The 24,449-nt window shown below is 28.9% G+C and overlaps 1 protein-coding gene across 2 annotated transcripts in view; it reads right to left on the bottom strand.

Annotated features, from left to right (window-relative positions):
• The window catches only part of LOC135126079 (basigin), a 43,961-nt gene that overhangs the window by 15,008 nt on the left and 4,504 nt on the right, over positions 1 to 24,449 (bottom strand). For both annotated transcript variants that reach the window (XM_064051875.1, XM_064051874.1), the window contains exon 2: positions 1,198 to 1,306. In XM_064051875.1, coding sequence (XP_063907945.1) covers positions 1,198 to 1,306 — 109 coding nt within the window. The remainder of the gene's footprint in view (positions 1 to 1,197; positions 1,307 to 24,449) is intronic.

Genomic DNA, 24,449 nt, shown 5'->3' on the forward strand with positions numbered 1-24,449 from the left:
TATTGTTTTTTAAGTAAATTGAAAAAATGTAGACCTCTTGTGCTTTGTTTTTGAAGTAGTTTGAAACAATCTTGGGGACTCCCCATGGGTCTTGTTTTGGAAGTAATTCGAAAGTCTCTTTGCTACACAACACTTAAAAATATTGAAATCAGAATAAAATCGGGAATAAATAGGTCATCAACACACAGTGGACTGTTAACATCACTTATTATAACGTCACTGATAAAATAGGCAACAATCGGCGGAATCAACACAGATCTCTGAACAACGCCGAACAGTTTAAGCTTTATTATTATTATTTACTTGCACCAAAGTCCATTTGTCTGATAAGACGCGCTATGATAACATTATACATTCACAAAATAATGGAAAAATTCCTTCACATCGTTTGATATTTGGATTATAATTTATCTACTGTTTATTGAAAAAAATCAACAAGACATCGAAAATATTTGCACTGGAAGATGTTGGTTAAATAAACTGGGTAAATATGTATGTGTACATGTTCATCAACGTCAGCCGGTAAACAATTATGATGCTCTTGGTAACTTCAAAAGAATTGTAAATTATCCAAAGTAAACACGGCACGCCGTAATAAATCGGAGTGAGGAAAATGTGATTTATTCGGTTCTACCCGTTGAGCAAAATCATCTGCGTATCTCCGATTTCTCTGCCAGTGGACTCAAAAATTGCACTCGGTAATTAAATTTAACGCCAACACGACTGGAACCGTTACAAGGACAAGCTGACATTTTTTCTTTCGTTGAAATTCTACATTACAACTGATTGCTACTTCTTTTTACAGCTTCATACACTGTCAAATCAACGAAGTTTAGAAACTTCCCTCCATAAAAATAATATTTCTAAGTGAAAAGTCCAGTTTGGTGGCTCGAATAACAAAGATGTCGCGGCACAAAGCGGCTTAGCAACACAATGCCGCCGTTAGATAAAAGGAATTGGACTAACACGTTTCTATCACAATATTTCTCTAAACTTACGACTGAAATAGCCACCCCGAGAGCAATCATTTAAATACGTGATACGAGAGATTAGCACCCTGCAAACTTATCCGCTCTCCTCCAACTTCCATAACTCTTGTATTTTCAATCAGATGGAACATAATTTATCCCAAACAAACTCCTTGAAGAGCAACACAAACTTTCATCTCTCGACTCAATGCGATTCCGTTCGACTCACCATGTAATATCTCCTTCGCTCTCCGTTGTATTACAATTCAGCTCGATCGTGTTCTTCGCACTGTAGTGGACAACTTCAGGGTCCGCGTGGAGATTGGTGTAGATATTAACTGGAAAAGAAAGACAAACATGTAAAAACTAACGCAGATTCGAGGATTCGCGACAAATCCAAGACCAGATTACCCGGAAAGACGGGTTTCCAAGTCTGGGGGATAATAGTCAATTTCGGAAAAAGCTCACGATATAGGGTCACGAATGTGCTGACGTCACCCGGCATGCGGCACATTTATTCCACCGGGCGAATAATTCCCAGCCGAAAGAAAACCTCCATTAATTAAATCCAGCTCTGTTTATCCCCTCGTAAAGAGCAAATTGAAACACGCCATAAACTCGGCGATCGAGAAAATAAACGTTGATTAACGTCCGGCCCGGCCCTGTACACATTCATAAGCTCGCCCGTAGTGCAAACGGCGCCAAACATCCCACGGACACGATTCACTTGTCCTTCGTTTCGATGGACTTATCGATCGTGTATTACATGCCACTTTTTGCGACACCGCTGCAACATTATTAAATTCGCATCGGCGACCGGGGGCCGGAGGGTCCGATGCAAATACGGCCCTGCCCGATGGACAAAAAGGGGATTTGGCGGACGTGTGACGGGAATCGGAAAGGGTTGGGGTTGGGGTCAGTGGCGCTGGCAAGGCGGGGCGGCGAAAATCGAAGCGTCTGAGAGGATTTTTTCGAATGGAGAAAAGTTCTTTTTCGACGTGACCGAGAGCGTGGACGAGGGATGGCTCAAGGGTCAGTTGTAGGCGCTCCGCTATGGACGCAGAATGCTAATGATCTTGTAATGAGCGAAAATAAATAAAATTTTCATTGAAAAACCTATTGTGTGACGCAGCGTCAAAATGATGATGGTCCCGAAATTTCCCTCTGGAAAACCTATTAAACACCGTATTGTGTTCAACAAAATTCACCTCCATTCCTTTCGCATTTTCCCCGGTCGCGTTTCCGAACGCTACGCCTCGTAAACCGTGGAAAAACCATGAAACCAGCCATTCGTCAAAACGACCCCATTACAATCCCGCTCCCGCCGCCCCCAGCAAAAACTAAACGGAAACTAGCCCCATTACTCTCTCTTCTTCCGCCCACTCCCGTACACTTCACCCAGATCTTGAACAGAAATAACAATGATCGGTTCATGACTCACGAAAACATACAGCGACGTTCAAGGCTCCATCATAATCCCGAAACTTTTCCCATCGCGTCTAGACGATCCCGGCATTCACCTCCGCACAATGCCCGATTGATTCGAGGCGGCAAAGACAGGATATTCTTTGACAGAGGCAAACTTGAGTGCCGGATGGGCGGAAATTGTCCATCTGGAGCGGCGCCCCGGCAGCCCCCTGCGATCGCGATCGATTCGGAATCCAGGAATGCCGTTTCGACATAATGCAGAGGCCGGCGTGGTTTTGGGGCCGCTCCAAGAGCTGTTTCGTAAAAATAGCCCGCTCCAAACAACGGATTTGCGGAATCGCACGCGATGCAGCGGAGAGGAACAATGCAGAGGGCTGCATTCAGGCGGAAACAATGGAGGCGGCGGAGGCGGCCCGGTTTACCCGCGGCCGCAGGTGACGGCTTGGAGAGGATTATTTGCGTCGGCGGCAAGTGCGTGATAAGTTGATAATGTGATAAGATAGGCGGACAAGAAACGTCGATTTTGTATTCTCGTCAAGGTGAAATTGTTGCGAAATGGAGATTGGAGAGCGCGTGGGGCAGGTGGGACTGGTCGGGCGACTTTTTGCGGAGTGATGGCGTGTGCGAGCGAGGAATACGGAGCTTCTTCGGCCAAGGACGAAGTTACGTTGGAGCGTTCAGAGGTTTTGGTTTATTGGGGGAGTTTTTTCCTCCCGAGTCCCGAAATTTCCATCGTTGGTTAGCGTTTTGCCATCTACACGACATTCCTAATATACATATATAATTTGACAACAATTGGTTCAGTAGTTTCGGAGATTATCTGTCACTACAGACGGACGGAACTGGGGGTCATGAAACGTCTAGAAAACATGAAAGTCGTCATTCCTTGGATGGGCCCTATTACAATACTTCCCTAGTTTACGCTCGGGAAGTATCAAATGTTATGCATCTTTGACATTAGATGAGGGTAGGGATTAAAATCAGGTTATGTTATACCAAAATTGTTTTCCAACTTGCGTTTCTTAGATTTTTCGAATTTTCAAATCCAAATTTTTTAATATTTAGATTTTTCTATTGAAATTTTAAAAATTTTCGATTATTCGGATTTTTCGTTTTTACAGTTTTTGGTTCACAATTTCTCGATTTATCAAAGCTACAATTTTTCAATTTTAAGATCTTAGGATTCAAGATTTCCAGTTTTCGATTATACAATTCTTCTATTTTTCAATAAATCAATATGTATATATAGCTATGTATGTATTTAGATTTTCAATTATCAATTTTTTTGATTATTCGATTTTTCAATTTTCCAATTTTTCAAGTTTTCAAGAATTTTTTTTTCAATATTTACAATTTTGATTTTTTAATATTTGCTTTTAGTTTTTCGATTTATCGAATTTCCAATTTTTGATTGTTCAATAGGTATTTAGACTTTTAATTTTTAAATTTTTCGATTTTTCGTTTTAGTAAATTTTTAAATTTTAGTTCTCAATTTCTCGATTCTACAATTTTGCGATTTTTCCATTATGTAATAATGTGTATAATTTGCTTTTGGTTTCCCGTTTTTTGATTTTTAATTTTTCAACTTTTTGTGTTGATTTTTTGAATTTTCAATTTTAGAATTATCATTTTTCAATTATTAATCTCCCGATTTTTCAATGTTTCGTTTCTTTAATTTTTCGGGTTTTTGAGATTTTTATTTCAATATTAACTGTTTTTCTAATTTTGCTTTCGGTTTTTCAATTTTATGATTTATCAATACGTACTCAGATTTTTAAATTTTTCGATTTTTTGGTTTTCGCAGTTTTTCAATTTTTAGTTCTGAATTTCTCTTCCATTATGTAATAGATGTTTTAATCTTTCGTGGTTTCAAATTTTTGTTGCTTCAATTTTCGTGTTTTCTGGTAATTTTTTTTCAATTTTTGTTTTTGGTTTTCCATTTTTTGATTTTTAATTTTTCAATTTTTGTTGTAGAATTTTCGATTTTTCAATTTTACCATTTTATAATGTTAGGATTTTTCAATAATTACAGTTTTAATTTTTCAATTTCTAGTTCTCAATTTCTCAATTTTACAATTTTAGAATTTTTCGATTTTTCATAATAATTCTACGATATTTCGATTATCCCATGTTTCATTTTTTAATTTTGCATTTTTAGATTTTTCTATTATGTAATAATGTTTTAATCTCTCGTGTTTTAAAATTTTTCTTGCCGCAACTTTCGAGTTTTCTAGTAAAAATTTTCCAGTCTGCTTTCTGTTTCCGATCTTTCTAATTTTTAATTTTTCGATTTTTCAGGATTATGATATTTAAATCTTAAATTTCTCAGTTTTTTAATCTTTCTATTTTTCAATCTTTCGATTTTTAAATTTTCAATTTTTACAATTCTATCATAATTAGATTTTGCAATTTTCCAATTTTTCGATTTTTCAATTCTACAATTTTATGATGTTACGATTTTTCAATGATTGGATATTCCAATTTTTCGAGTTTTCCAGAAATTTTTTTTCAATTTCACTTTTAATTTCTCAATATTTGCTTTTAGTTTTTCGATTTTCCGAATTTACAATTTTACGATCACTCGCTTTTTCAATTTTAAAATGTTGATTTTTAATTTGTCAATTTTGGTTTTGATTTTTTTGAATTTTCATGTTCATGATTTTTCAATATGTATTCACATTTTGAATTTTAAAATTTTAAAATTTTTCGATTTTTCAAAGTTCTACAAGAAATTATTCCATATTTCATTTTTTGGCTTTGCAGATTTTAGTTCTCAATTCTACAATTTCACGATTTTTCCATTATGTAATAATGTTTTAATGTTTGGTGTTCTTAAACTTTTATTACCTTAATTTACGAGTTTTCCAGAAAAAAATTTTGAGTTTTTGTTTTGGGATTTCGATTTTCCGAATTTTGAGGTTTTTGATATTAAATTTTCACAATTTTCAGTTTTTTAATCTTTCTATTTTTCAATCTTTAGATTTTTAAATTTTCAATTTTTACAATTCTATCATAATTAAATTTTGCAATTTTCCAATTTTTTGTTCTCGGTTTCTAGAGTTTTCAATTCTACAATTTTTCGACTTTTTATTTTTCAATTTTTGCTTTTGATTTTTCGAATTTTCAATTATTCGATTTTTCAATTCTACAATTTTACAATATTCCAATTTTTCGAGTTCTCCAGAAATTTTTTTTCAATTTCACTTTTAATTTTTCAATATTTGCTTTTAGTTTATCGATTTTCCGAATTTACAAATTTACGATTACTCGCTTTTTCAATTTTAAAATGTTGATTTTTAATTTGTCAATTTTGGTTTTGATTTTTTTGAATTTTCATCTTCATGATTTTTCAATATGTATTCACATTTTGATTTTTAAAATTTTAGAATGTTTCGATTTTTCAAAATTCCACAATATTTCGATATTTCATGTTTCATTTTTTGATTTTGCAAATTTTAGTTCTCAATTCTACAATTTCACGATTTTTCCATTATGTAATAATGTTTTAATGTTTCGTGGTTTCAAATTTTTATTACCTTAATTTTCGAGTTTTCTAGCAAAAAGTTTTGAGTTTTTGTTTTAGGTTTTTCGATTTTTCAAATTTTTAATTTTTCGAAGTTTGAGGTTTTTGATAAATTTAAATCTTCAGACTTCAATTTTTTAATCTTTCTATTTTTAAATTTTCAATTTTTACAATTAGATTTTGCAATTTTCAAATTTTTTGTTCTCCATTTGTCGATTTTCCAATCCTACAATTTTAGAATGTTACGATTTTTCAATGTTCACAGTTTTAATTTTTCAATTTTTCCTTTTGGTTTTCCGATTTTTCGAATTTACAAGTTTACGATTTACTCGATTAATCAGATTTTCAATTTTTTAATTTTTCGTTTTTCCAATTTTTCAATTTTCAGTTCCCAATTTCTTAATTCTACAATTTCAGAATTTTCCGATTTTTCAAACTTATACATTTTGATTTTCGGATGTTTCATTTTTGGATTTTGCCGTTTTTAGTTCCCAATTCTACAATTTTTCGATTTTTAATTTTTCATTTTTTTTTTTGAATTTTCGATCATTGGATTTTTCAATTCTACAATTTTACAATGTCAGGATTTTTCAATGATTCTATATTTTCGGTTTTTCAAGGAAAAAATTTCAATATTTACAGGTTCCATTTTTCAATTTTAACTTTTGGTTTTTCGATTTTCCAAATTTACAACTTTGCGATTACGCGATTTTTCAGTTTTAAAATTTCGGTCTTTAATTTGTCAATTTTTGCTTTTGATCCTTCGAATTATCAATTTTATGATTTTTCAAAATTAAAACACTCCAATCTTTAATTTTTAAATGTTTCGTTTCTGCAATTTTTCAATATTTAGTTCTCAATTTCTCAACACTACAATTTTAGAATTTTTCGATTTTCCAAAAATTTTACAACAGTTCGATTATCCATTATGTATTAGATGTTTTAATGTTTCCTGTTTTCAAATTTTTGTTGCTTAATTTTCGAGTTTTCAGGTAAAAATTTTTCAATTTTTGCTTCTGATTTTTCGAATTTTCAATTTTATAATTTTTCAATACGTGATCAGATTTTTAATTTTAAAATTTTTCGGTTTTTCGTTTTTGCAATGTTTCAATTTTTCAAAATTCTATAACATTTCGATTATCCGATGTTTCATTTTTTGATTTTGCCCTTTTTAGTTTTCAATTCTACAATTTTTTAATTTTAGTTTTTTCAATTTTTGCTTTCATTTTTCGATTATTCGATTTTTCATTTCTACAATTTTTCAATGATTAGATATTGTAATTTTTCGAGTTTTAAGAATTTTTTTCTCAATATTTACCGTTTTAATTCTTCAATTTTGGCTTTTGATTTTTCGAATTTTTAATTTTAAAATTATCACTCTCTAATTATTACCTACATATTTTAACCCCCCGATTTTTTAATGTTTTCATTTTCCAATGTTTGGATTTTCAATTTTTCAATTTTTGTTTTTGATTTTTCGATTTTTCAATTTTACAATATTCTAATTTTTAAATAATTAGATATTCTAATTTTTCGAGTTTGCAAGAAATTTTTTTTCGATTTAGTTTTGATTTTTCAATATTTGGTTTTGGTTTTTGATTTTCCGAATGTACAATTTTACGATTACTCGATTTTTCAAAATTCTCAATTTTTCGAATTTTGGTTTTTGCTATTTTTCAATTTTTAGTTATCGATTTCACAATTCTACAATTTAGGATTTTTTGATTTTTCAAAATTCTACAAAATGTCGATTATCCAATGTTTCATTTTTTGATTTTGCCCTTTTCGTTTTCAATTTTACAATGTTAGGATATTTTAATGATTCTAATTTTTTGGGGGTTTCAGAAAAAAAAATTACAGTTTTAATTTTTCAATTTTTGCTTTTGGTTTTACAATTTTACAAATAGTCGATTTTTCAATTTTAAAATTTCCATTTACAATTTTTAGTTACCAATTCCACAATCTTACGATTTTTCCATTATGTAATGGATGTTTTATTGTCTCGTGCTTTCAAATTTCGAGTTCTCTAGTAACAATTTTTCAGGTTTTTGATATTTAAATCTTCAGATTTTTCAGTTTTTTTGACCTTTCTATTTTTCAATCTTTCGATTTTTAAATTTTCAATTTTACAATCATTAGGTTTTAAATTTTTTAATTTTTCGATTTTTCACTGTTTCATTTTTTCAATTTTTCGATTTTTTTCAATGTTTAGGTTTCTACTTTTTCAATTTTTCAACACGAACAATTTTACTCAAACTGAAATTTAAAATTTTTTCCTTGAATGGTGTGACATTCCTTTCATATTTTCGATCTTCGCCTACAATCTTGGTTCCGGAAAACCGTACCTAACACGTTTTATTGAAAATTCCAAAAATTGCAAGTCGAAAAATTGAAAAATCGTAAAGAATTAAAAAATTCGAAACTACTGGACCGATTCTATCACATTTATATGTACGTTATGAATATCGTGCAGATGGTAAAAAGCTAACCAAAATTTGTCTAATCACCCCCATTAATAATTCGATGACGTCATCTTAAAAGTGCTTACATTAATATTATTTAAATGTTATAATACACTTGTGGTTCATGAATCCGTCTTGAGTTTTGTCTTAAATTGGGACACAAAAACACAAAAACGAGAAAACGAATTCAAACCTCTTAAAATATATGCTGCGATGTTTTAACTGCTTTATCCATTATTACCTTACCAGAAAAAATCTAATCCAGAAATTTAATTTGCGAAAAAGTGAATAGGACACTAAAAAACGCATGAACTCCCTTTCAAAAACTTTATGACGTCACTGACGATTGTGCACGCTTACGCAAACAATCCGCCACATTTTTGATCACTATTTAGAATTTGTCAATCGGTTTTCACTTTCCGACCTCGCTTCGATTTCCCTTTTGAAAATTGGAGTCTGGGAGATGAGCCAGACTAAAAATACAGACGTAATGTAATTCGTCCTTTACCCGTAAGCGTGACGTTCCGACCACGACCACCTGTGAATCGAAAAATTAAAATTTTTATAGTGCGAACATTTATTGTGTGCCATGGAAAGTACGACCTTTGAATAAATTGAATAAATAATTAAATAACAATTTAATGTTTCTTATAACGCGAGCGCGATTTTTTCAAATACGCAATTAGCTGTATTTTTCCACACCTGCGTCATTCTTAAACGCAAGGACTCTTAATCCTGAGAAAGTCGGGCTCACTTTGCGTACCGCTCAATCTTTCAGTTTTATTGTAATATCGAAATACTTTTGGCAGAAGCAATAACGCGGAAACGTGTCTGTCTCTGTTGTCTTATGAATTATTAATCTTTGGAATAATATCAGAAACATGAAAAAAAGTCGTAAAATATTTCTTTCTGCATACTGGAGCGCGGTTATTTTAATCCTGACGACAAATGTGAGTCTTTCAAGTCCTTCCAACGAATGACACGCCAAAACTAATAGATCCGTCCCCACCGAGCAGTCGATGACGTCACTTTAAAACTCATTCAGCCGAAACAGAAGTATCGAATTTTTGCTTCACCGGCCACCGACTCGTCCATAATCAACACACCTCCAATCGTTACTTCAGGTCATGCCTAGGTTCAAGGATAGTCAAGTTCGGCATTTTTCTACATCGATAGTCTTCCCCTAATTCGGTCCGACTTCCCCTCCAGTTTAATTAAACTTCAAACCACGACTTACTTCATTAAAATGTAAATTGCTTCAATATCTGTTTTCGCAGTCTTTTGTCTTTTCAACCAGGTGAGATTCCTTAATTATGGATGACTAAAACCGGCTTTTCTTGGCCCTCTGAGTTCTTAATTATTATTATCGTTACGAACTTCATTATATCACGACTTCCACCGAGAAACTTCGCCTAGAAAGTCGAACGTTTTCATCTATCACGAAATTTAGGTCACAAAATTAATATCGCAAAAATATGTTTTATATCTAATAAGAGAATGCGAGCTCGTTATTCGTGTGACTAATTGATGACGTCACGGTGACACTAATCTTGACGAACCGCGTTTGTTAATTACGCTAATAGGCAAAGTTCAAAAGAGTGAAACGTCGATACAATTTATGGTCTTGGTTAACATCAAACACCGCAAGAGATAAAACTACAACTACAACGCACTAGAGGGAGATAGGGTCCTTTAATGGCGGTTTCGCATGTCAAAAAGGAAAGCATTAATTTAAAAAAATTGCCAGCTTCGTACGGAAATATAAAAAGGGAATTGAATTTATAATCGCGCAGCCGAGCCGAATTAAATATTGATACAATTCCATCATTTCCAAAGCGGCTTACCCGCCAATCTGGATTTCGCATCATGGAAAATTTCCTGTCGGCGAATCTGATACTGCAGCGCATCGACGCTTAATTATTTTCGTTTGCTTTGTAATGACCCCTTTGTTAAATACCCGATTAAGATATCGAATGACGCTGGCAAAAATTCCACATTCGACTCCACCAGAAGTATCATCTTCGTCTCGTATTGATCCTAGCATTTCAATTGGAAGTGTCAAGGTTAAAGCGGTTTTTTAAAAGCGACAATTTCACATTCTTTTCATTCTGCACACGATAGGTCCGACCGTGTTGCCAAAATAATTTTTATCGATGTCGAAATATCAACTGAACTCCGCTGGGAAAGTATCACACAATTCCTGCATGCGAAAGCAGATACGACATGAACTTGTTTAAAACTTTAAGTAGGAACGAATTCGCTAGTTTATTCAGGAAGATATGAGTTCTGGAGTTGGAATGTCGCCTGAAATGGTCGTGGTTACAAAGTAACTAAATGTCGTCTTTTCGGGAAAAGAACAAGTGAGTTATCGGATCAAGATTCCATTGTACTTTGGATTATCACGTCACCTGATGGCGTCATAGATAATCACCTGGTAGATTATAGTAGAATGACAAACATTTTTTTACGTGGATGTAATATATATAAAGGTGACACGCAATACTCGACGATAATCGCAGAAAAAGTCAGTCAACAATTTTCGGGTATTTTGTGAGGTTGTTCAACTACATGGACGAAAATTAGAATGGACTGCCAAGGCTGCTTTCCCTGCTTTATAATTTGTGTCAATTTCAGGCTTATTCATTTAAACTGAAAAGTAACAATTAAAGTGAAGCCTTGGTTCCGTCTACACCCAGTTGAGTAAATGACAACCGACATTCACATGCATATATAATTTAATTCCAGTAAACAACTTACAAATAACTCCATCGAATATTACAGCTTATGTAAAAAGAACAATCAATATTATTGTATAACTTATTCATTTTCAAATAACTATCATCACTTCCGATGTTTCCTGAAATAATTATTCTTTACTGTATTTTTTTTATGTTCAATGTTCACGCAACAGATTCTACGATTTTAAAAAGCCTTGAGAATATAAGACGGAATTTTTTAGGGTTTCGCACATCGTAGGAATGCTTTTTCCTTCCCGAGCTTAAGCTAAGGAAGTATTGTAGTCGAGTCCAGTTTGACGTCCAGATTTTTTGGAAAAAAACATCAAAACTGTATAATATTTTGCAATTTAACTTTGAGACTGCAAAATCGAAAGCTCTGGGTAAACTTTTTAATGTTATCGTAAGCATGAAAAATCGTCAATCAAAATTTATTAGTTGGCGTCATTTCAAAATTTTGACGAATAAATCCTCTCTGAAATAGCCACAGTGGTTTTAGAATTACTTAGACAGGATGACTCAAACAATTAATTTTTAATAAATAGATTTAATTTTTTTCAATTGTTTAATTTCTCTACTTCCAAATTTTTTAATTTTTAGATAATAGTTTTTCATTTTTCATTGTCCTGATTTTTTATTTTCATTTTCTCGATTATATTCAATTTTTCGTTTAATTCAATTCTTCAATTTTCAATCTACCATTTTTCAATTCCCCGATTTGCCAATTTTTCAATTTTGTAATTTTTGGATTTCGTAATTATCCTATTTTTTGATTTCCTTAATTTTCAATACTTCGATTTTAGAATATTTCAATTTTTCGGATTTTAAGTTTTTCAAATTTGAATTTTTCGTTTTTCAACTTTTCAAGTGCTTGATTTTCATTTTCCATGGTTACAATTTTTTAATTTTCATTTTCTTGATTTTAAATTTTTCGTTTATTCAATTTTTCAAATTTTCAATTTACGATTTTTCAATTCCTCGATTTTCCAATTTTTGAGTTTTGCAATTTTGTAATTTTTGGATTTCTCAATTATCCTATTTTCTGAATTCCTTAATTTTTAATCCTTCGATTTTATAATATTTGACTTTTTCCATTTTGTAGTTTTTCGATTTTTGAATTTTTTGTTTTTCAATTTTTCAAGTACTTGATTTTCATTTTTCATTGTCCCGATTTTTTAATTTTCATTAACTCGATTTTATATCTCAATTTTTCGTTTTTCAGTTAATTAATTTTTTCGATTTTAAATTTTGCGTATCTATGATTTTTCAATTCCTCGATTTTCCAATTTTTGAATTTATCAGTTTTGTAATTTTTGGTTTTCTCGATTATTTCATTTTCTGATTTCCTTAATTTCAATACATTGATTTTATAATATTTCGTTTTTTCGATTTTGAAATTTTTCGATTTTCAATTTTTCAAGTCTTGATTGTCCCGTTTTTTCAATTCTCATTTTTTTGGTTTTATATCACAATTTTTTGTTTTACAGTTAATTTATTTTTTCGATTTAAAAATTTTCGTTTATTCAATTCTTCAAATTTTCAATACATGATGATTTTTCAATTTTGTAATTTTTGGATTTCTCAATTATCCTATTTTCTGATTTCTTTAATTTCCAATACTTCTATTTTATAATATTTCGTTTTTTTGATTTTAAAGTTTTTCAATTTTTGAATTTTTCGTTTTTCAATTTCTCGATTTTATATCAAAATTTTTCCATTTTCAGTTAATTGATATTTTTAACTTCAAATTTTCCGTTTATTCAATTCTTCAAAATTACAATCTACGATTTTTTAATTCTTTGATTTTCCAATTTTTGAATTTTTGAATTTTGTAATTTTCTGATTTTTAAGCTTTTCAATTTTTAATATTTTGATTTTTTTTTTCGTTTTTCAATTTTTCAAGTGCTTGATTTTCATTTTTCATTGTCCCTATTTTTTAAATTTCATTTTCTCGATTTTGTCATAATTTTTCGTTTATTCAATTCTTCAAATTTTCAATCTAAGATTTTTCAATTCCTCGATTTTCCAATTTTTGAATTTTTCAATTTTGTAATTTTGGGATTTCTCAATTATCCTATTTTACGGTTTCCTTAATTTTCAATACTTCGATTTTATAATAATTCGTTTTTTTTCGATTTTGCAGTTTTTCGCTTTATAAGTTTTAAAGTTTTTAATACATATTTCGATTTTTGAATTTTTCGTTTTTCAATTTTTCAAGTGCTTAATTTATTTCTTCGCTTTAAAATTTTTCGTTTATTCAATTCTTCAAATTTTCAATCTACCATTTTTCAATTCCCCGATTTGCCAATTTTTCAATTTTGTAATTTTTGGATTTCGTAATTATCCTATTTTTTGATTTCCTTAATTTTGAACACTTCGATTTTTAAAATTTCGTTTTTTCGATTTTGCAATTTTTCGATTTTTGAAGTGCTTGTTTTTCATTTTTCATTGTCCCGATTTTTGAATTTTCATTTTCTCGAGTTAATCTCACAATTTTTCATTTTTCAGTGAATTTATTTTTTCGATTTTAAATTTTTCGTTTATTCAATTCTTAAAATTTTCAATCAGCAATTTTTCGATTCTTCGATTCTCCAATTTTGAAAATTCTGGATTTCTCAATTTTCCTAGTTTTTGAGTTCTTTCATTTTCAGTATTTCGATTTTTAAGTTTTTCCTTTTTCAATTTTTCAAGTGCTTGATTTTCATTTTTTTGTCCCGAGTTTTTAATGTTAATTTTCTCGATTTAAAATTTTTCGTGTATTCAATTCTTCAAACTTTCAATGTACGATTTTTCAATTCTTCGATTTTGTAATTTTTGGATTTCTGAATTACTCTATTTTTTGATTTCCTTGATTTCCTTTCACCTTCGATTTTATACTATTTCGTTTTTCGATTCTGCGGTTTTCCGACTTTTTAAGTTTTTCAAATTTTTTTATTTTGATTTTTGAATATTTCGTTTTTCAAATTTTCAAGTCCTTGTTGATTTTCATTTTTCATTGTCCCGATTTTTTAATTTTCATTTTCTCGAGTTTGTTACAATTTTTCATTTTTCAGTTTATTTTCTCCATTCTAAATTTTTCGTTTATTCAATTCTTCAAATGTTCCATCTACGATGATTTTTCAATTCCTCGATTTTCCAGTTTTTCAATTTTACAATTTTGTAATTTTTGGATTTCTCAATTATGCTATTTCCTGATTTCCTTAATTTTCAATTCTTCGTTTTTATAATATTTCGTTTTTTCAAAATTTTCGTTTCTTCAATTTTTCATGTTCTTGATTTCCTTCTTGAGAGTTTCAAAATTTTCATTGTAAACCTTTTCGTTTTTTTATTTTCGATTTTTCAATTTTTCGTTTCTTCGACAATTCCAAAAAATTCGATAACTTAAAAATTCTATAAACTGTAAATACTTCATAATGCCGAAAATTACAAAAATTAATGTTTTCAGAAATTCCAGCGACGTAAACATTCCAAAAATTGCGAAAAAATTAGAAAAGTTCTAATAATTCCAAAATTATAATATTTTAAAAGTTGCAAAAATCTATTCAAAGTAGAAATTCGAGTTCATGGACTCCAAAAATAGTTAAAATGCTTGAAATTCTGAAAATTTCCAAACAATCCCAGTTCAATCACAGTTCCAAAAATGTCAAAAACCCTATGAATGCTCGTATTAAAACACCTCCAAGCTTAAGAAATGTCAAAAATTCTGACAATTTCAAATTCAATAAACCAAAAAATTCTAAAAGCTTTAGACTACAAATTCCTGAAACGTCATAACGCCACAAATTACAATAAAGTTCATATTTCCCAAAAATCCAGATTTCAAAATTGTCAAAATTACAAACAATTTTTCAAGTTTTTGATTTCAAATTTTTAGATTTTTTAGTTTCCATTCTTTTTCGTTTTTTAAATTTTTGATTTTTCCATTTCTTTGATTCGCAAAGTTGAAAAATCGAAAAACTGAAAATACGAAAAATTGCAAACTCGAAAAATTGGAAATCCCAAAAATTGTAAAATCGAAAAATTATAGAATCGTCAAAATTGTTAAGTCGAAAAACAGTAATATTGAAGGATCGAAAAAATGGAAAAGTGAAAAATTTTGAAAATTATAATTACATATTATTAGATGTATATTTAAAATGAAAACTATAAAAATTGCAAATCAAAAATTAAACAACCGAAAAATTGAAAAATTGAGAAACTGAAACTTCTACAATTGAAAAATTTCACATTGAAAACCGGAAAAATTAAAAATTCAGAATACTGAAAAACCGAAAAATTGAACAAATAATGAAAATAAAAAATCGAAACAAAAAATCTCAAATCCAAAAATTGAAGAAATGAGAAATTTAAAACTCTAAAAATTAAAAAATGAAAACTCATGAAATTGCAAATCGAAAAATTGCAAAATCTAAGAAAGGAAACATCCAAAAGTCGGAAAATCGAAAATTTGAATAAATGAAAGATTCAAGAATCTAAAAATTAAGAAATGAAAAATTGGAAACTGGTGAAATTTTAATCGAAAAAATGCAAAATCTAAAAATTGAAGAAGAAAAACGAAAAATAGAAAAATTACAAATCGAAAAATTTTAGAAATGAAAAATTGTAAAAATTAAAAATGATAGAACAAAAACTTATAAAATCAAATAATTGAAAAAATAAAAAACCAAAACGAAAAACTGCAAGTGAAAAATTGAAAACTCGAGAAACTGTTACCGAAAAATTGCAAAAAACTGAAAATGGTTTTAACTGTTATTATAACAAATTAACTCAAAAAAGTTCTGAATGCTTCAGTTTTTAAAGTTTGCAATTTTTCGCTCTCTAATTTCATTAATTTTTCAATTTTTGGGTTTTCCAATTTTTCGTTTCTTCAATTTTTGATTTTTTCTAGTTTTCATTTTAAATATGTAATTATAAGTTTTAAAATTTTTCACTATTTCGATTATTTGATTTTACAATTTCCCCATTTTTCAATTATTGGGCTTTAAAACTTTTTTTTATTCGATTTTTCAATTTTTCGATGTTTAATTTTTGAATTTCGTCATATTTAATTTTTCAATTCATTTTTCAATTTGTTTCGACTTTTAGAAAATCAAAAAAAAAAAAAAAACAAACACGAAAAAGCATAAATATAAAAATTGGAAATCAAGAACTAGAAAAATTGAGGAAGCGAAACATTTAAAAGTTGAAAAATTAAAAGTGAGAAACCTAAAAAAATCGAAAAAACTGAAATATTTTAAAAAATCGAAGATTGAACATCTGAAGAAGTGAATAAACGAAAAATTGTGATATAAAATAGAGAAAATGCTAAATATGAAAATTGAAGAAACAAGAAAAATGAAAAATAGAAACGTTACAAATGGAAATATTGAAAAATCGAATGATTGAAAAAATAAAAAACCGAAACGAAGAATTGCAAATCGAAATACTGACTACTCGACAAATTCACATCGAAAAATTGCAAAATCCAAAAATTGAAAAATTCAAAAGTTGAGAAACTGAAAAACTGAAACGGTAACAATTTAACTCAAAAAAAAAAAAAAAATTGGAAATCAAAACTAGAAAAATTGAGGAAGCGAAAAATTCAAAAGTTGAAAAATCGAAAAAACTAAAAAATCGGAGATTGAACATTTGAAGAAGTGAATAAACGAAAAATGATGAAATCCATAGAAACATCGAAAAAATGAAAAAACAAAAAATTGTGATATAAAATAGGGAAAATGCAAAATCTAAAAATTGAAGAAACAAGACAAATGAGAAATAGAAAAATTACAAATCGAAACATTAAAAAATCGAATGACTGAAAAAAATTAAAAACCCAATCGAAAAATTGCAAAATTCAAAAGTTGAGAAATTGAAAAACTGAAACGGTGACAATTTAACTCAAAAAAGTTTCATTCCTTTAATTCGTCACTCAATGCCATAGCGTTTCGGATTTCAGTTTGTTTATAAATAAGTTGGAACAAGCACGATAAAGAGGTCTAAGACCCAGATAGCGCCCGCTGCACTTTTTCCATTGTTTTTATTTTCAGCCAGTGGAATTCGTGTACTTCCCCACTATAAATAACTCGAACATTTCCAATCACAACAACGCGCGATGTGGCAAACTTTTGCACTTTAAATTAAACCAAATTGTTACCACCGCCTGGGGAAATTTAAAACAAATATATGCCAATCGAGCTGTAGAAAAATACATAGACCATTGTTTTCGTCGTACGTCCGCAACTCTACACGGAATTCAACATTTTTGGATAAAAGCGACGATAGCTGAAATATGTTACAAATTCCATTCAAATAAAATAAAACTCGTCAATAATATGTCGGACGATGATTTATCGATTTCGATGACAACTATATTAACACACAGATATTTGAGCTGTTGTATGTGATGATAAACGTCCACGTTTGTGGACTCTCGACACTGGACAAAGACAAAACCGTTTCTATAATTAATTTAATTGTACGGAAACAAGATATCACAAAATTTATTTAGTAAGAACAAAAATTGCTTTGCAATCCGTAACATTACTTATTTCCTCCATGTCATGAAAACCAATCTAAGTCGGTTAAACAACTTCCTTCGAGTGTGTCATGACAAGTAAATATAGAAAAACGTAATGACAACCGACAATTTTCCTTACAACTCACTGACTAAATCAATTTAAGCAAAATTTCTAAGAATATGAGATGACGGTTCATGGGATAATGGAGTGAAATCACCCATTCATTCCAGCATGTATTAATAAGGTCATGACAGCAGAAAATCACTGACACGTTAAAATAAAAGAACACAATAAGAACTAACACAAAAGACAAACAAAGCCCTAGTTTAAGCATAATACATCAAAAAGCGACACTCTATAAGCTCATATTTTTCGTGTAAACAAATCTGTGCCAAAGAAATCGTACAAGCTTGTTAAAACCCATACAAACACAGGGTCAAAAAGCACAATTTCGTCGATTCTATCATCAAACGTCGCCACCGCCACTCAGAGCTCGTTATCACACTCCTGACAAGTGAGAGATAACCCCGATAATAAACTAATTATCTCACCTGCTGCAACACGAGCGGCTGAAACCAACCTTGAACGCACTTGGAGTGGTTAGAAAGTGGCATTATGTAACCAGAAAATATTCGCAGATATTCGCGAATACACAGGTCACAGCTTTTGCCGACCATCATCATAAACGTTGTATAAGATAAATTATCCATTAAAGTTGTATTAAAACCAAATTAGACCATTAAAATAGCAAATAATGAAGTTTTATCACTTCCATCGTCACAGTAAATATCGTCATCGCCAATCAAAATTTAGCGTCACAACTTGGTAATGTGATAACCTCAATAATAAATTAATTATCGCATCTGCACTAATCACGTCCAGTGGAACCTTGAACACAATCGTTCTTTCCATTGTATCCATCCAGCACAAAACCGCCGATACACAAAGTTAAATTGTGCTCATTGTAAGACTCGGAGAATAGAAAACAATTTTTTAAATGGAACGAGAATGTTTAAGTGAATCATTTTAATGTCCTTCCTATTTTAGTTTCGTCTGCCAAGATTCAGTTTATTTGGGTGGTGGAAAACGTAACAAATTCTCGAAATTACGACACTTACCAATAAATGCTATAAACGTACATTTGTCAAAATATTTTTTGAATATGGACGAATACGATTATTCTTATCACCCCTCCATCGAAGCACACACCGCCGCCCCTGCTCAAAGCTCATCGCCACCCCCGTAATATCTGAACGGCAACTAATAAATAAACTAATTATTATCGCACCTGCACTAACGAATTCCATTGAAACAAACCTTGAACACTGTGCTGGCGCCACCACCCCATTTGCCTTCGTAATATTTTCGCCACCCATTCACCCTATTAGGGTTGATTAAATTTGCAGCCTTCCTATTAACTGGGTATTCCTACGCGATTAGAAATACTCACACTCGCGAAATTAAACCAGGGGTTCTATATTGTGTTTTTGCGAAATTTACGGCTGAATTATTCCGTGTTTTCTTAAGGGTGTTTTGGCACACGTCTGTCAGTTTTGGAACGTTTTTGTAAAAAATGGTCTGTTGTGTTTTATTCATTTGGCTCTGTCGATTGCGGAAAATTTTGGCAAACGGTTTCCCAACTGGCGCTTGCGAGTCGCGTACGTTTTAGGCAACGTCGCCTTAAGAATTCGAAATTATTTGAAAGGATGGGTTTAGCAGGAAGTGTTGCTGGTCAAAATAGCACGTAGTTTGACACGGTAAGTATTAATTTAACCAAAATGAAAGAAAAAAAAATTGGTCGAAGGGTATTCTGACAGAATTTACCTTGTCCCTGGAGTACAGTCCAACAAATCCCGCAAAATTATAAAAATTTATCGAGTTTTCAATTTTTCGATTTGAAATTTTTCATTTCGATTTTTTGTTTTCTTTATTTTTACAATTTTTCGATTTTTCAATGTTCCGATTTTATAATTTTTTGTTTTTTTCAATTTCAATTTTCGTTTTGGAATTTTTCAATTTTTCATTTTTCTTTTGTTTCTTCAATTTTACGACATGTAATTCTTTGAATTTTCATTTTTAAATTTTTCAGTTTTTCGATCTGCGCTTTCACGAGTTATAATTAACTTTTCAATTTGTCGTTTTTTCAATTTTTCATTTCTTCAATTTTGGATTTCGTTAAAAAATTTTCACCTTTTCAATTATACAATTTTATAATTTTTCCATTTTTCAAATATTGGGTTTTAGAACTTCATTTATTCGATTTTTCAATTTTTCCATTTTTCAATGTTACTGATTTTCGACAATTTTGACGTTTCTATAATTTTTCCATCTGACAATTTTTGGGTTTTCTAATTTTTCCATTAGATTCGTTTTTCTTCTTTCCAATTTTTCGTTTCTTCAGTTCTTCGATTTGCAGTTTTTCGAATTTCCACTTTTTCGATTTTGCAATTTCTAGTTTTTTCAGTTTTTCGATTTTTCAATTTTTGGATTTTTTAGTTTTTCGAGTTTTTAACTTTTCGAATAAAAAATATGGAAAAATTGCAAAATTGTAACATTGAAAAATCAACAATAAAAAAAAAAAACAAAAAGTATAAAATGAAAACTTTGGAAAATCTGAAAATTGGAAATCAAGAAGTTGAAAAATTGAGACAAGACAAATTGAGGAAACGAGAAATTTAAAAGTCGAAAAATTAAAAATGAGAAATCCAAAAAATCGAAAAACTAAAAGTTTGTAAAATTGAATTATTGAAAATTAAGGAAATCGGAAAATCGAAGTACTGAAAAATCAAAGACTGAAGAACTGAATATAGGAAAAATTAGAAAAACGATAGAAACATGGAAAAAAATAAAGGAAACAAAAAAAAACGAAAAATTGGGATATCAAATAGAGAAAATGAAACTTAAAAAATCTGGAAAACGAAACATTTTTCAATTTTTCGATTTGTACTTTTAGTTTTTTTTTAATTTTTTACTTTTTCTTTTTTTTAACTTTCGATTTTTTCCAGTTTTCATTTTAAATATGTAATACTTAATTATAATTTTATACACTTTTGACTTTTTCAATTTCTCAATTATTGTTTTAAAACTTTTTCATTTATTCTTTTTTCAATTTTTCCAACTGTCAATGTTACAGTTTCCATTTTTCGATTCGATTCGTTTTTCTTCTTTCCAAATTTTCGCTTAATTAATTTAGTCTTTCAATGTTTCAATTTTTCGCTTCTTCAGTTTTATTACTTTGCAATTTATCGATTGTTCATTTTTTGTTTTTCGATTTTTTAACTTTTCGAATCAAAAAAATGGAAAATTTGCAAAATTGTACCATTGAAAAATCAAAAATTAAAAAACGAAAAAGTATATAATGGAAACTACTGGAACTCAATTACAAAAACTGAGGAAACAAAAAATTTGAAAGTCGAAAGAAAAAAAAATGGAGAAACTTAAAAATCGAAAAATTACTAAGTCGAAAAAAGGAAATTTTGTCAAATCGAATTATTGAAAATTAAAGAAGTCGGAAAATCCAAGTACTGAAAAACCAAACAGTTTTGACGTTTCTATAATTATTCGATTCGATTCGTTTTTACTTCTTTCCAATTTTTCGATTAATTAATATTTTGATTTTTAGTATTTCAATGTTTCAATTTTTCGCTTGTTCAGTTTGATCGAGTTGCAATTTATCGATTTTTAACTTTTTCTGATTTTTTAGTTTTTCTAATTTTGAACTTTTCGTATAAAAAAAATGGAAAAATTGCAAAATTGTAACACTGAAAAATCAAAAATTAGAAAAAAGAAACAAATATTTTGAAAGTCGAAAGATTAAAAATTGAGAAATTTCAAAATCGAAAAACCGAAATTTTGTAAAATCGAGTTATTGAAAATTAAAAAAAATAGGAAAATCGAAGTACTGAAAAATTAAAGATTGAACAGTTGAAGAAATGAATATACGAAAAATGAAAAAAACAATAACCATGGAAAAAATAAAGGAAATAAAAAAAAACGAAAAATTGGGATATAAAATAGAGAAAATGAAACTTTAAAAATCGAGAAAATGAAACATTTTTCAATTTTTCCGGCTTTCAATTTTTCGGTTTTTTGGATTTTTAAATTTTTCCTTTTTGCAATTTTAGATTTTTCAGTTTCTCCATTTTTCAATTTTTCATTTCTTCAATTTTGGATTACAAAAAAAAAAAAATTTCACTAATAATTATAATTTTAAATTTTCTTCTATTTTTCAATTAGTCCTTTTCAAACTTTTTCATTTATTCGATCTTTAAATTTTGAATTTCTAAACATTCATTTAATTTTTCAAATTTTCCATCTTTCAATGTTACAGTTTTTCGACTTTACAATTTTCGCGTTTCTATAACTTTTCGATCTGACAATTTTTGGATTCGATTCGTTTTTGTTCTTTCCAATTTTCGATTCATTAATTTTTTTCAATTTTTAATTTTTAAAGTTTCCCGATTTTTAGTTCATCAATATTTCAATATTTCGTTTCTTCGGGAAAATGAAAGATTTTTCCATTTTTCCGGCTTTCAATTTTTCGGTTTTTTTGGATTTTAAAATTTTTCATTTCTTCAATTTTGGATTTTATTAAAAAAATTTCACTAATAATTATAATTTTATTTTTTTTCTATTTTTCAATTATTCCTTTCGATGTTTAATTTTTCAATTTCTAAATATTTAATTTTTCAAATTTTCCATCTTTCAATGTTACAGTTTTTCGACTTTACAATTTTGACGTTTCTATAATTTTTCGATCTGATAATTTTTGGGTTTCACAATTTTTGGACTTTTTTGTTCTTTCCAATTTTCGATTTATTCATTTTTTTCAATTTTTAAGTTTCTCGATTTTTAATTTATCAATACATATTTCAATATTTCGTTTTTTTAGTTCTTCGATTTGCAATTTTTGGAATTTCCACTTTTCAAATAGAAAAAATGGAGACATTGCAAAATTGTACCTTTGAAATATCAAAAATAAAAAACCAAAAAGTATAAAATAAAAACTTGAAAATCTAAAAATTGGAAATCAAGAGCTAGAAAAATTTAAGAAACGAAAAATTTAAATTCAAAATTGAGAAACCTAAAAAATCCAAAAAAATTAATTATGCAAAATCGAATTATTGAAAATTAAAGAAACCGGAAAATAGAAGTACTGAAAATCAAAGATTGTAAAACTTTGGAAAAACAAAAAACTGGAATTCAACTAGAAAAATTGAGGAAACAAAAAATTTGAAAGTCGAAGGATTAAAAATTGAGAAATTTCAAAATGAAAAACTACTAAATCGAAAAAACGAAACTTCGCAAAATCGAGTTATTGAAAATGAAGGAAATCGGAAAATCGAAGTACCTATGTACTGAAAAATCAAAAATTGAACAGTTGAAGAAATGAACATACGAAAATTCAGAAAAACGATAAACACGGAAAAAATTAAGGAAATAAAAAAACGAACAATTGGGATATAAAATAGAGAAAATGAAACTTTAAAAATCGGGAAAATGAAAATTTTCCAATTTTTTGGTTTTTTTGTATTTTTAAATTTTTTTTTTTGGAATTTTAGATTTTAGTTTCTTGATTTTTTCAATTTTTCATTTCTTCAATTTTGGATTTCATTAAAAAAACAATCACTAATAATTATAACTTTTTTTTTCTATTTTTCAATTATTCCTTTTGAAACTTTTTCATTTATTCGATTTTTCAAATTTTCGATGTTTAATTTCTGAATTTCTCCATATTTAATTTTTCTACCTTTCAATGTTACAGTTTTTTCGATTTTACAATTTTGATCTTTCTAAAATTTTTCGATAAGACAATTTTTGGGTTTTCCAATTTTTCGATTCATTAATATATTGTTTCGATTTTTCACTTCTTCAGTTTTTCGATTTTTCGACTTTTCGAAGAAAAAAAAATTGGGAAAAATTGTAACACTCAAAAATAAAAAATTAGAAAACGAAAAACTAAAAACTGGAAATAAACTAGAAAAATTGAGGAAACAAAAAATTTGAAAGTCGAAAGATTAAAAATTGCGAAATCTAAAAAAATCGAAAAAATGAAATATTGTAAAATCGAATTAGGTACTTATTGAAAATTAAGGAAATCGGAAAATCGAAGTTCTGAAAAATCAATTATTGAGCAGCTGAAGAACTGAATATACCAAAAATTAGAAAAACGATAGAAAGGTGGAAAAATTAAGAAAATAAAAAAAAACGAAAAAATGGGACATAAAATAGAGAAAATGAAACTTTAAAAATCGGGAAAATGAAAGATTTTTCAATTTTTCCGGCTTTCAATTTTTCGGGTTATTGGATTTTTTAATGTTTCGTTCTTTCAATGTTAGATTTTTCAGTTTTTCGATTTTTGAATTTTGGATTTCGTTAAAAAATTTTCATTTTTTCAATTATACAATTTTAGAATTTTTCGATTTTTAATTTTTGAATTTCTCCATATTTAATTTTTCCATGTTTCAATGTTAGTTTTTCGAGTCGTCAATTGTTTCGATTTTTAGTTTTTCAATGTTTCAATTTTTCACTTCTTCAAGTTTTTCGATTTGCAATTTATTGATTTTTACTTTATTTCCAATTTTTTAGTTTTGCGATTTTTCAACTTTTCGAATAAAAAAAATGGCAAAATTGTAACACTCAAAAATAAAAAATTAGAAAACGAAAAACTAAAAACTGGAAATCAACTAGAAAAATTGAGGAAACAAAAACTTTTAAAGTCGAAAGATTAAAAACTGAGAAATATAAAAAATGAAATATTGTAAAATCGAATTACTTCTTGAAAATTAAGGAAATCAGAAAAGCGAAGTTCTGAAAAATCAAAGAGTGAACAG

This window comes from Zophobas morio, unplaced genomic scaffold (assembly GCF_036711695.1).
Source record: "Zophobas morio isolate AGI-343-1 ecotype UQ-CSIRO unplaced genomic scaffold, CSIRO_AGI_Zmor_V1 ptg000010l, whole genome shotgun sequence".
Lineage (NCBI taxonomy): Eukaryota > Metazoa > Arthropoda > Insecta > Coleoptera > Tenebrionidae > Zophobas > Zophobas morio.